The sequence below is a fragment of the Odontesthes bonariensis genome, chromosome 3 (assembly GCF_027942865.1).
Source record: "Odontesthes bonariensis isolate fOdoBon6 chromosome 3, fOdoBon6.hap1, whole genome shotgun sequence".
Classification (NCBI taxonomy): Eukaryota; Metazoa; Chordata; class Actinopteri; order Atheriniformes; family Atherinopsidae; genus Odontesthes; species Odontesthes bonariensis.
In genome coordinates, this window is record NC_134508.1 from 36446455 (window position 1) to 36460594 (window position 14140).

General features: G+C 39.1%; 1 protein-coding gene across 1 annotated transcript in view; it reads right to left on the reverse strand.

The window, feature by feature from the left end:
* The window catches only part of LOC142377500 (plexin-A2-like), a 78583-nt gene that overhangs the window by 17904 nt on the left and 46539 nt on the right, over positions 1-14140 (reverse strand). The window contains exons 9-18 of the mRNA XM_075461663.1: positions 11472-11586; positions 9704-9904; positions 8897-8993; positions 8281-8480; positions 6876-7027; positions 5718-5835; positions 5264-5400; positions 4539-4706; positions 1839-1932; positions 154-393 (exon numbers count right to left, since the gene is read on the reverse strand). Of these exons, the coding sequence (XP_075317778.1) occupies positions 154-393; positions 1839-1932; positions 4539-4706; positions 5264-5400; positions 5718-5835; positions 6876-7027; positions 8281-8480; positions 8897-8993; positions 9704-9904; positions 11472-11586 (1522 nt within the window). The remainder of the gene's footprint in view (positions 1-153; positions 394-1838; positions 1933-4538; positions 4707-5263; positions 5401-5717; positions 5836-6875; positions 7028-8280; positions 8481-8896; positions 8994-9703; positions 9905-11471; positions 11587-14140) is intronic.

A 14140-nucleotide genomic window follows, 5' to 3' on the forward strand; every position in this document is an offset into this window, starting at 1 on the left:
GAAAAGTGTCTATGATATAATAAAACCTTATTGCAAATTACTGTTAAAAAAAAAATCTAAATTATTTCAGTTTTTTGAAAATGTTGACAGGACATATGGCACAACAGGTAAAAACATGCATACATTGCATCAGGTCTGAATTTGTTCACTTACTTTGAGAATGATAGGAGCTCCTGGTTTTTGCTCCAGGACCCCTGAGAAGCTGAGGGGCTCCAGGTAAGGGTTGGGGTAGTAGACAAAGCCTGTGTTGTTGTAAGTGAGCAGAGCTTGGACGTTGTTGAAGACGAAGCCAAACTCATCCACGTGTTTTATTGTCTCCTGGTCCGGTGTGTACTCTGCCTTCAGAGGGGGGGCGAAGCAGCTGATGGTGGTCGTGTTCAGAACTTTGCACACCTGGACAGGAATCAGATCAGGTGTCCAGATTACACATTAAGTGACACTCAGAAAACACAACCTGACCCATTGAGAGATTTATTATGGAAACCAGATTGTACATCTGTCACATTTACATGTTCACTGCTGTAGAAGCTCACAGCATTCTTTTATAAGAAGCCTTTTTTTTTAAATTACTAGAGAAAGTGGCAATGAATCCCTATCAGAATAGTCGGAGTCTCTCAGAAAAACTCTATTTTCTAGTAATTGTTACTGTCACCTTGTGATACAGTCATTATCTAAATAAGGCAATTGAGTTATAGCCTCTTTTAGTTTCTGTAACTCTTGCATCCCTGTTTCTTTAAACTGAACAAATCCAAACACATCTAATTTCACGCTCGGGCGTGACAGGTTTTATGGTACCTTTGAATCCTTTTCAACTTGTATATAGTTTCAAATATATCTACAAGAAATATCATATAAGAAATCATATTAAGCTAATCACTTGATCGCTGGAATGTGCCTTCTGTGTTTTATGTAGTTCTAGTCCCTCACAGTATCGAGCTGTTCCTTTAAATTTCACTGGCTCCAGGCTGGTATTTTGCCACCTTCAGACAAATCTCATGTTCCAAAGGGAACTGTCTCAAGTCAATTAAATGATTTTGTGATTCTACAGACTTTTAGGCTATCCAAGTTATATTTTTAAGATATGTGCGATAAAGAGACTGCCCTCATTAAAATCACCAGTGGCCATTTTATTCGCACCTCATTTGGCTAAAAGTTCAGCTTTAATCCCTTTCTATCTCAGCTATGCCAGTGACACTGGAGAACACGCAGTTTTAATTGACTGCCTCAAATTTTGGGACGGCATCGGTGACACAGCATTTAATTGGCTCAGGGCATGCCTCTAACACAAAGCTGTCCACGTAGGGAAAACTCTTTCAATCATATAACATTTTCTCTTATACACTGGAGAAAGCCATCAGTCAACATTCCTGATTTTTGGGGTTTGTCAAAATTTCCCTCCCTCAATCAGTGTTCAGTCCTCAGGCGAGTCTGGTCAAAAACTCTAGGCTCAAGGTAAAAGGACTTAAGCCATCTGGGCTCCAGCACCTTGATATAATCAATCACTTTAAAGCAACCTGCCTGAGAAGTTCAGGCAAGCAGAATCAACACCATAAATCTCCCACCATCCAAAACTCACTTTCTCCATGTCAGTTTTTAAAAGTATCTATTTGGATTTAACACCTCTATATGCACCTGCTTTCTAACCTTTTTTGTTTCTTTTACCTTCATTTTCTATAAACACACTTTTTAAAATATCTGCCTCTAAGATCAACAGGGAAGAAAAATCTAGTGAGTCTAACCTAAATGGCAAACCATCTGTTAAGAGCACATTTACTTCATATTCTTTATAACTTTGTCAATAAATCCAAGGTTCGGTAATTCGAAATGGTCTCACTCACGTTGACAGACTCATGGCCGGCATATTTGACTCGGACCCGAGGTTCTTGAACTACATCCAGGTTAGTGCCAGTCACTGTCAGCGTGGTGTGTCCACTGTTTGGAGGAAAGGAATATATTTATTCACAAGAATTATTGTCCAAACACGTACACACAAGCACACCACACTCCAGGTAGCCAGTATATGAATGCATACTGCCTTTCCACCATGATTTCATTAGAGCAGATACCACAGAGAGACTAATCTTTTTCATCAACATTTTCCGGAGAATCTGCATTAATTCATGTTTGAGGAGGTATAGTTGGTAGCTCGCTCTTTGTTATTGGGCAGAAGAGGAAGATCAAACGGAGAACCAGCTGGCTGCTATTTTATATTCATCAATGACTGTGAGATTGGCATGGCATGAATACAGGTGCTGCTTGTTTACATATCTGTGCTGGAAGTGATTAAAATAAACAACCCTTTCTAATCTCTGCATAACCTGTGCTCCATTGCAAACTTAGAGAAAGTATGGGACTAAAAAGTAGATAGAAAAAAAAGGAGAAAAATATGGGAAAGAAATATATATGCTGTAAAGAGAGAAAAAAACAATGAAAAGGAAAAATGTCCAGTCTAGTCAGCCTGACACAGTGCCAATCCTTCTCTTCTCACACTTCAAAGGCTACCTAAGCTTGTAGGGCCTCATAGTGGGAATGCACATTCATGATGAGGGCTCTTGATTGCAAGAGCTCCATAAAGCTCCTCCTGTCACTAGGCTGAGTGCCAGGGCATCTCTCTGAAGTCTGATCTGCAGGGATGTAGAGTTGGGTAATCCCACCCGAAGCCAAATTAAGTGCCATCTTTTATTTAGTGGAGTGCAGGTAATACTCTCTTCAACTGTGATAGAAATGTTTATGCAGCACATGAATTTTTTTGCATTGTTATATGTTAGCTGCATCAAACTAATTCATGTAAAATCAATGCTTAATCAGGCAAAAAGTGAAGATTTTAATGTATTGAGATGTATTCTAGATCTTTCAACAAACCTATTATAACTGACCACAACATTACTGGCTGCCACAGATTTCCTGGCACAAGGTATGTCACATTTAGACAGGACAGGTATATGAATAAGATTGTTAATCAGAAACATTTCTTAAGTAACTCATCCAATAAGTAAAAAATCTTTGTATCTGTAAAACTGTCTGTCTGTTCTTGATCTATCTCGAAAACAGTTCCTCCGATCTACTTTAAACTTGGCAGGTGTGTTGCCGGAAACTTGAGATTGTGCAGTGTCAGGTTTTTGAGATCTTATTTAGGAAGTCTTGTCTGGCTCTTTGAATTAAGATTAGGGCTTTTTAAAAGCCACTTAGACTGGCTGTGTCATCTATATTGATAGAGCTCATACGGTTTCAGTTTTCAGTTGAAGTGTGTAACTGTAATTATTAGTTTATTATTAGGCCATAGATAAGGGGGTTGATGTACTGGGCTTCATTTTGTTACATATGCAGTATAATTCTCAGTATAACGCAGGCTAGGACAACTCACTTTCACCTCAGTGCTGAAATGTAGCATATATTGAATTAAGATATTCCTGAGGTACCAGTAAAACTGAGAACATATCAGAAGGTAGACTTTATTGCAGTTATATACATAATTTCTTTAGAGGGATCTCTATATCTAACATTACATTAACAAGGGTGACTTATACATAGATGTGTAGTTTGTGCATAGATTCTATTTTAATCTAAATGCATACTTCGATTGGATAACATATGAAAAATTAAGAATGTTCTGATTAAATAAATGAATGATATTTGCACAAGCAGTAACACAGTTAAAAATACAACATGTGGAGAAGCTCAAGCTCTCTTCATATCCACTTATCTTCCAATCATCTATAAGGACCTGGTTTGAAAAGTCTGCAACATGCAAGCTGCAACTTCCTCTTCTGTTAATTATGACATACTTCAAAACACCATCCTTGGAACTCATTGATGATCTTGAGAGCAGAACTCAGGTTTATCTGTAGTTTGGAACATTTCAACAAGTATTTCTTGCATGTCAATTAGGAGAAAAGATCTTGCAATTTTACATTTTTTAGACATTGTGAGGTCATCAGATCACCTAAAACGTCCTTTAACACTGTAAACTCCACATAGAAAGTAGCCGTTCCATTGCTACTTCACATTTAGAAGATGTGAATGAGGAAAGTTTAATGGAAATGGTAGAAATTGAAAAAACAAATCTGCAAAAAATCTTATTTGGTCAGTTGAGGTGATTATTTTTTTTGTTTTTTTGCCGGTTTCAAAAAAGACTTGATGTGCATTAGGAGGAGTGGAAACACTAGCCAACTGTGTCTGACCTGGTAAAGATAAAAATGATGTGACTCACCAGCTTTTTTGGTCTGCGTCGGCAAATAATTTCATAACTGACTAGCATTCAGATGTGACATAATTCTAGATATGACATAATTCCAGATATGATACAATATTCCAGAGATTAAAGTAATTCCAGACGAAGGGAATTACAACCAGTTAGAACAAATACTTCTACAGAATTATAACCACTTGCAACATAGCCTGTTCCACCACCCTGTCTGATTTTGTGTTTCTTTCTTGCGGCTTTACAAAAATGCTTCAGACTTGCTTCTCTTGTGAATGAAATAAACCAAGCTAGTATCTGTATACATAGATATCGTAATTCTACTGCTAAGTGTTACCTGGTAATGCTCCAGAGGGGATCAATGCGTTGGACTGTGGGGTCCTCTATGTACTCAAAGGCCAGACTTCCAGGAACTTTGGCTCGGTCGACACTCAAACTGACTTGCACTGGTCCCGCTCCCGTCACAGAAGGAGCAGAAAAGCACACAATCTCTGATTTGGTCCTCCTGGTGGGAGTACCAAAATAGAGGATTTATTCCTGCCTTTGATTGTGACTGCCCACTCACTGCTGCAGTAGCAAATCCCTGACATCATACAGTTATGAGCCATACACAAGGGTACAGGATTCATTTTAGTTTGGCCCATCTACTCCTTGGTACAGACACATTAGGGATGGAAGCTGTAATTAGAAGGTGTTCTGGCTAATGGTGTCCTTCCTTCACCAACCTGACTGCTACCATGGAAGCCATTTTGAACTTTAAATAGATGTCTATAAATACACAGAGAACAAAATCTGCAAGGTAATCACCTCCTCACCAATCATTACTTTGACATTTCATTTAACACACAGACACATAATTGTATCTAAAGTGTGCTTTTTTTACATAGAGTGATCTCATGCCGCGTTTGATTGAAATTCCAGATGGCTAATTCATTAATATTATCATGTAGAGGCAATTTCACTCTCGAGTGTCTAAATCTGGAGCATTGAGCAATGTAAGATTTAGATCAAGAACATCAGATTAACAACAACAACAGAAGGTCATAATATCATGAGACTCACCTGTACAGCTCACAGGTCTGATTTCCAAAATACACGTTAACAGTGCTACCAGCACCCAGATTCTCCCCGACAATGGTTACCTTGGTGCCCCCAGATTCAGGTCCTCTGCCTGGAGTTAGCGCCATCATGGTGGGGATCTGTAGAGCACCAGTAATAGAGGTTAATTGGAAAGAAATAATAATCTAGCATGTCTTAAGAAGTAAACCTGAAACACATCTGTTGGCTGAATTGCTATTTAATCAAGCATACAATTGTTTTTATCAGCCAAAAGAAAAAAAAATAATGTACACAGTGATTAAAGACGTATAAACTTCTTAATAATTATATTTTAAACTCAATTATGCATCTACACATCAAATTAGTCAGCTTCCAACCAGAGTCAAGTGTTCACCGTTAATTAATACAATGTTTCTTTCAGAGCTAATTTTAAAAAGCATTTCAATGTCACAATTACCACAAAGGAGTAGAGCTGGGAGGACTGTGCACGTAGTTCTGGTTTGCATTCACCAACACACAGCTTAACCGGACCTGGTGCGCTTCCAGCAGGAGCTACAGTCATCTCACACACAATCCTGTCAAGACCAAAAACACAAATACATGAACCTAGGCCCTCAAAAACATAGGCATCATGTATTATAGTAAAAACAGAATCCAGGCATACACACACAAAAGCACCACTGCACTGTATCACATTTGTCACAAGCTTCACCGGTGGAGGATAGCCCCCTGATTGAAGCACACTTTCATAGAAGTTGTGGGTCAATGCAGAGGCCCATCTTTCTTCCTAATGGGAAACCTATAACAGCAATACAACTCAAATGATAAACTACACCACTCCCCATCTTCAGCACGGTTGCCACCCACCATTACCTCCGGTTGTCATGACAACATAGAGCTTTCCTCAATAAATCAGTATTGCCTGTCAGGTCTATAAGATAAAGTACACCATGAATAAGTCATTATAGCAACTGACCCCCTCCTGAAATTAATGGTAGTAACAGCTGTAATGCCATGTTTTAAAGCACCGTGTGAGTCATATAAATGGTCCTGCTAAATTCACTGCTATACACAAGAAACTTGCTTCCCAACACAGTAAGAGCATTCAATGAATCGTCCCTGCCCAACCCTTCTATTCATATATCACGTGCGTTTTCCAATTTTCTACTGGCATGTTCTTTTCTTATCCTTTTTTTTCCTCTCTTTTTTTACACGGATATAAATAAAGTCCCTGCAGCCTGAGCCCAATCGCATTACATGGCTGTGAGAGAAACACATGGCTAACAGATTGTCCCTCCAGTCAGTGACATGCAGCGCATTTCAATTACAGCTGTGCCGACAGCCTCGTAACAACAACGACAGAGACTGACTGTCTCTTCCTTTGGCTCTGCCTGCACCAGAGCAATGCAAAGCCCAACACGATCCTTCAACCTGATGAAGCGTCATGGGGCATCCTGGCTTATGCTTAGACCAGTGTGGGTGAACAAGAAGATTTTGTGCGTTTGATATTTGTGATTGTGTGTGTGCGTGCATTTGCTTATGTACAGGATGTGTGTGCAAGTTTCAGTGCGGGTCCATGCGTGTCTGGGCAGGGGAGGAGTGGAGTCTCTCTTACTGCTCTGCAGTGATGTATCCCTCCTCCTGTGGGGTGCACTGCACTCCTGCCACCTCCACATTATCCTCCAGCTCCGAGAAGGACAGACCCAGGTTCAGCCCCTGGATAGTGACAAGTGTGCCCCCCTCCAGAGGCCCTGCCACAGGGCTCACCTACACAGGAAAAAATAAGGAAATTAGAGTAAGATAAAGTAGGTTTTGATTTGCGCAAAGATCTCTGATCACAACTACAGATTGTTTACCAATTGACAATGCTGTATTGTATTTCTTGCACATTTCCTTATTTATTTATTTATTTTTTACTTATTGTACAATAATATCTTTATGAAGGTTTTTAATTTAATATGATAAATAGTGTACATAGCCTAAAGCCCTGTCCCAAAAACAGTAGGATGTTTCAGTCTTAACATATATCGTGCTCAAATCAAACTGAAAACCTTATAACACCCTGTAGAATATTTATTAAATTCTAAGAAGGATATATTAGCAAAATTACACGTATTGTGAGTTTTTTTCTCATTTTTAAGCCTTGACATTTGTTATTATTCAATATAAACATCGATGAAGAATGTATTGAATAACAAGACCTTGAGAAACCTCTTCACAGCCCTTTCTAGTGTAAAGCTAACCACCCCAGCAGGATACATTCTGACCTACAGAGCAGAACAGGAGCAATGCCGAAGCAACTCTCCCTTCATCCCGAGTTGATTCATTCTGCTGCTGCTCCTTCAGAAACACTAATAATGTGACAGGGACATCAAAGACTCCTGGCTCTTTGAAGTGGAAGAGCCTTGCATCTTTGTGCCTGACCCACTGTGCATCATTCAAGAGAATGAACAGGAGTTTGGGACATAAAAGATCCATCACCTCTTTCTAAACAGACTGAATTCGTTTAGCTGTCAAGCACTTAAGGTATTCAGCTGGAAAGGAACAAAATGTAAGATCGTCTCAGGTAAACAGACTCTTGGATGGGAAACTGGAAGGTGGCCAGGGATAAAATGAGTGTTGGTTGTTGAGCTGGTATGCTTGTCTGGTACACCACGAAGGAGTACAGATGCAGGAGTAGTTTGGCATTAAGCTTGAAAACCCAGGTGAGAGTGTGAGTAAAAGTACATTGATAACTTAAACTTCCTCCTTCATCTTGCATACATCATGAATTGTTTTTCAGTTTCAGGGGTTATGGTGCACAAATAGTGAAATTAAATAGAATTATGCTTATTCAGTGCAGGCCACTGAAAAACAGCTAAAGGAAACACATCAGAAGGCATTAAGTAAGTAAGTAAAAAAAAACAACATGATGATGAAATCTTTTTTCATATATTCAAAAAATTTTGCAACTCAGTGGCTCAACTGAATGGTTTTTCTGAATGTTGCCCCCCCCCCCTAAAAAAAAAAAAAAAACAGACCTCGGTAATGCGTGGGTTGGTACACTTGACATTCCTGGCAGAAAGGTCCAACCATCGGTTAGCGTAAGGGGATAAAGGAGGACAGTGCTGCTTCATGGTGCATCGACCCTCGCCGTTACACCAACCACACTGAAACTTCCTGTCTGCCCGCAGACACATGCCGCAGCTGTCCCGCTGGGCACTGCACTTGTAGAGGTGCACTGTAGGGTAACACATGACAAACAGGATGGTTACAGTGGGCAAGGAATATCACTTATTTTAGTAAGGTATAAAAGTTAAAAGATTCAAAGTGAACAAATAAAATAAAAAAACATTATGTCATAAATCATACGTCCAGCTGGGGTTTGCAGTTAGCTAAAAAAAAGAAATTGACAATCTTGTGACTGAAAATGAATCAAAACCAGATGGGGAGGTAAGCTGGGAAAATACGAGGATTCACCCTTCACCCTTTTGGGTGCACAAGTGATTGGGTGCTCTTTGATAACGCTCCCTGCTATCGTGAACTTTCTCTCAAGACCCTTCAGGAGCCATGAAGCGCTCTCTATAAACCATCTATCCCCCGTGGATTGAGTGCTTTACACTGTTCTGGTTTGGCTGTGATGGATGGCAGAGGCACCTTTAATCTTCTCAGGATTGTCGATGATGAAGTTGCCGTTCCATACTATGGAGAGGTCCACTGCTAGGTCACTGATCTTCACACCCTCATATATGTACTGAAAAGCAGAAAAAGAGATTGAGAGAGTATCCAGAAAGTGGAAACTAGAGAGAGAAAGTCAAAGAAAGGCAGGGGATGGTTTATATAAAAAGATACGGGGATACAGAGTAGGGAAAATGAGAGGATGAAAGGGCAGCAGAAAGACGAGGCTTTTAACCATCTGTCATTTTCTGCCATGGTTGTCTGCTTCTCTCCTCTTTGACATGTAGGGACGCAAACCCTGGCTAGGGTGACCAATCATCCACATCTAAAGAAAATGGCCTTTTCATACATTGTCACAGCGTAGCAAGATATGCGGCACACTGAAATTTAACCTGTGATTTGTATTATGTTGAAAGAAAAAAATCCCAAGGAATCTCACATGCTCCTCTTAAACCATGAAGACCCTGAAATGAATTTAACAAAATCCAGTGTGTGAGTAATGGTCATAGTCGAGGTTTCCATAATTTCACTTTACCCATTCATTCATTTTTTTTTTTCACTTTTCTTCCTGCCCCCTCTTCTGCTCCTCAAACTTCACACAAATCCATTGCACTTTACCTAAATACTTTCACTTTCCCTTTCCTCGGTTTTCTCCGAAGTATGTAGCACACCGCAGGCGGTATTCATCATGCTGATGCACCCTACGCACTTTGCCTACACAGCACCCAAGCTATCTGCCTCATTTGACAGCTGTGAGATTCCCACTGAGAGTGTTTGAGGTCATACCGAGCTGTTCTGGCACTGCACACTGGTGCTGTTGAAGCGCAGCGCCGTGACACGGTGGCTGACACCCTGTACGTTCACCACACACTCATAGCCCCGCTGCCCAGACTGTGGCTGGGGAAGGTTTCGGGCCCTCAGGGTGATGGGTCGAACCTCGCCAGCAGGAATGAGAATTTCACCAGAGTTAAGGAGTTGAGGGCAGTCCTGCATGGGAATAAAAAAAATATATACACCTTACTATTTAATGGAAAAGGAAATATGCATCAGCATACTACTATCAAATATTAATAATACCAATACATAATGAAAATAATTTGCATAAATTCTTCTGTATATTTGTTTTTGTCTGTTTTTAAGTGCATCTGTCTGTTATATAAGCATGGAGGACTAATGTAGCACAGGGATTAATAGTGCAAATGGGGCAAATATATAATTTGCATTCACATGGTGCACGTTGCCCTAAAAAATGCATGTAAGACTGCTGGACCATGACACATCGTAGTTATTTTATTTCATATTGTAACACCACACATTACACTTACTTTTTGAGCAAAGTATGCCCGACTCCACTATAATGGAGCAATATGCCCAATTAACAAACAATTTAGCTAAAGGCAAATTGGTACCATGTCGAGCAGCATTGGGCAGATGTACAGATCCATGCATTTCATACCTGCTATATTTTCTGCTATACCACCTTTTTTCTGTTACTGCCAGGCTAAATTCCAGGAACTGGGGAACATGTGCAGAAGACCAGTTTGAGTCTATTTGACGTTTAAATGCAAAAGTGATTCAACTTGCACCTGCATGATCTGGTTGCGTTAATTAATTTTTTAGATATTTTATTTAATACAGTTTCACTCCGCCTAAAATTTTAAAATGTCTGATTATCTATGATATTGTTAAAAGTATTTTCTCTTGACAGAATTTTTGTAAGCATTATAATAGCCTAGCCAGTCATTTTGGTCCAAAACCAATTTTGTCAACAATTTTCAGTTGGATTGCCATGGAAATATTTCAAAGAGCACTAAGCTTATCGGCTTTGGTGATTCTGCACATTTCTAACACCTTTGGCTGGTAAAAGTTTTCATTCATCCTGGATGGATTGAAAAAATATTTTGTACACACATTCGGACAGAAGTTCTGAGATGATATATTGGTGGTTGTGAATTAAATATCTTAACTACTATTCGATTTTTGTGATATTTGGAACCCTGACAATGACGAAATTCATAATAAAGATCAATCTCTTAATGACTGACTTTTTAATTTGTCATCAAGTCAGCATTTACATGCGACCAATACCTTGGTTTATCTAGAAAATGAATCACAATCTCAACAGCTCTGTATGTTTTTATATAAATGATCAGTTGTTGTTTTTTAATGCGTTCAGTCAACTAATATTAGTGGCCAGATATAAAACAGCATTTTTCATGTAATGTAAAAGCGTCATCATATTTATTTCCTAAAAACTTGTATTGGCCGCTAAAATCCTCTGTTGGTTGGGCTCTAAGAAAAACTAAGATGGTAAGAATTATAGGTGCTTACCATCACTGCGTTACAATTAGTATTATGATCATGCTGACATGCTAACTTTAACTACCAGCTCAAATCATCCCTGTCTCCATACGACCTCTTAGAGTCACAAGCGTGTATGTAAGCTTTTTATCTTGCTGTATCTTTATAGCGGGGCTATTTTTTTTCTGTGTCTATAAATGGTGCTGTTTAAAGCTACAGTTCAATGATCTGGAGTGTTTTTATGCCGCTGTACCTCTGAAGCGTTGACTCTGCCCTCCTGGAAAGAACAGCTGCTTGGATCGTGGGTGCAAAGGTTGCGATATTTACACCAGTGGCAGCTAAAAGTGCTGTTTACACAGGACAGGCACCTGCAGGAGGAAATGAGCATTTTAACACATACTGTTCACAAATGAAACATTTTACCATCATGTCACAGGAATCTTGAGATTTTATATATTTACTAAGTCATTCATGTGTTACTTACACTTAGAACAATTTTAAACAGTATACCATAGAAATATGTAGTGTCAAGGATATGCAGTGTTGTAGTTATACAGTATGTACAGTAACCTCAGCATGTCATTGTATTACTCTGAGCTAGGTTTAATTGGGTATTTGGAGGGTAGAGTTGTGCAGTATCCTTGGCACTAATTCAGTTGCCTACACCCAGCGGTCAATTGTGGATTAACATTGTTCTTCATAAACCTCATTGGACTCAATCAAATCCAGTTTTGGACAACAAGGGGTGATACAACAGAGATGGCAGATGTTGATATACCAACAGAGGATGTGGTGAGGTTAAAATTTAAGATGTCCTCTGTTGCCATAGCAGGTAGGGCGGGTGTACTGATGTGTAGAAAATGGATCCATTCACTACTCACTCTCTGTTTTCCTGAATTTAAAAAAAACAGGTTTAATTAGATGTAACCATGAGGAAGTCATAAAGCCACAAGCAGCTCTCTGATACTGCAGCTCATAACCAGCAACAAATGTCAATAAATGAGAGTGCAGCATCATTAAATTCGGATATTAATTAGCTGCCCTGAGACAGAATGGACATAAAAAATGTGTGTGAAAAAATAATTTAGGTGGGTTGGGTGTTAATAGAACTGGACTGTCGGGATGCTACAAACACTGGATAATTAATTATGGAGGGTGATGTGATGCCGAGGTGATGGTGGTAGTGGGGAAAGAGGTGCTGGGTTAGGAGCATGTTTGGTCTGAAATATTAATCATGGGAGTACAAAGGGTCACCCTGCAGCTAATGGAGGCCGTATTGGTTTGGAGCAGATGTGATGAGCTTCCAGCTGTTTCTCTCTAATGGCTTTATAGTGGTTGTATAGCGGCACTCATGTTTCAGTCAGAGTACTTCGTGAATATATGGCATGTGTATCCACCGTGAGCTAATTTCCTGGGTTTAGTTTTAAATGCTCCATTAATCAAATATTCTGTCCCTCAGTGAACTTACTGTATATCCCTGCATTCGGCTGTTATTTCACCGTAATTCAAACTACTGTTAAAGTGTAATGAAGTTCCGTCTAAAGAAATCATTTTAATCTCAGTGACACCTCAAGAAAGACAGGAAGTCCCCCTTTAACTACAGGACTCGCGTAAAGCGGTTTAAAAAAGAAAGCTTTTCATAAGAAAAGTTAAGTAAACTTAACTTAAAGATAAACTTTGCAACTTTGTGTGATTTGGACTTGCTGGAGTTTTGTTAATTGTCTTGAGTTTGCTATAAAACCACATAAACTTCCTAGTTTGCAGACATCTTTTAAAGGTGACAAATGCCACTAATTGACATTCATCCTAATAAGATCTTCCACTGTAGCTGTTTGTAATTGTTATTCACCATGAAAGACTCTTGTGTTAGTTTACTGTTATGATTGATACAGTTGACATTTACAAAATGGCGCAAAGTCAAAACAGCTTCCCTGCCCAGTTAGGGAGCTTATATTGGTTGGCATTTGAATAAAGTGCTCTTTAATTTACATGATTTTACCTACCCTCAAGCCACCAGAGAAAGGACAAAAATATAGAGCAGCTTATGTCTTGGAAACACATTTCTCTGGCTGAGTCCCTTGAGACAAAATTAGGTCTAAAGGAGGTTTGTGGGTCTAGTGCTTATCTATTTATCAGCCCTTAGAGACTTCTGGCCCACAGGAATCTGTTTCCAGGTGTGAATATGTATTAGGGGTGCAACTAACTACAATAATTTGTTGCAGTAAATTCAACAATAAGTTCTTATTTTAATCACTCGGTCTTCAAAGAGAATGCTTCCAGCACAAATACCAAAAGTCCAAGGCCATATCTTCAAATGTCTGCTTTCATCACGTTAAGGCCAGACTTTCACTGCTTTACATTGATGTGACTGGAGATGGGCATGTCTAAATTAACATTTTTTTTTCTTTTTCCGACAAATTCGCAACTGCGGTCTCACTAGGTCAGACTTAGTAACATTTACAAATCACTTTCAACACGGCAGCAGTTAGCAACGTAAGCATGCACAGAAGAGGTTGACCCCAATGTGAAATATGATCTGCTTTACTAGTCATTATTAGTTCCATTAACTAAGCTTTTTTTAATTGTGCCTGAGAAAAATGAAGACGTAAAAATATTAAAACACAGGTAAAATGCTCAATGAGTATTTTAAAACAACAAACCATTAATGTTACATATCTCTGAAAAGAGCTTAACGGTCCAAAATTCAACAATAAAAGGAAAGCAGCAAATTATTTCACTGAGGACAGATAGAGTTTTTGATGTTAAGACTATAAACATAACGAACAATTATTAATTATCAAAATGGTCCATTTCTGTTAATTGACTGAGTCAGTTTTTCAAATGGCAATGAGAAGGCATTAACATAAAAGGCTTCTCCAACCTCTGCTGAGACTATCAGGCGAGAACATCAAGAATCTCTCC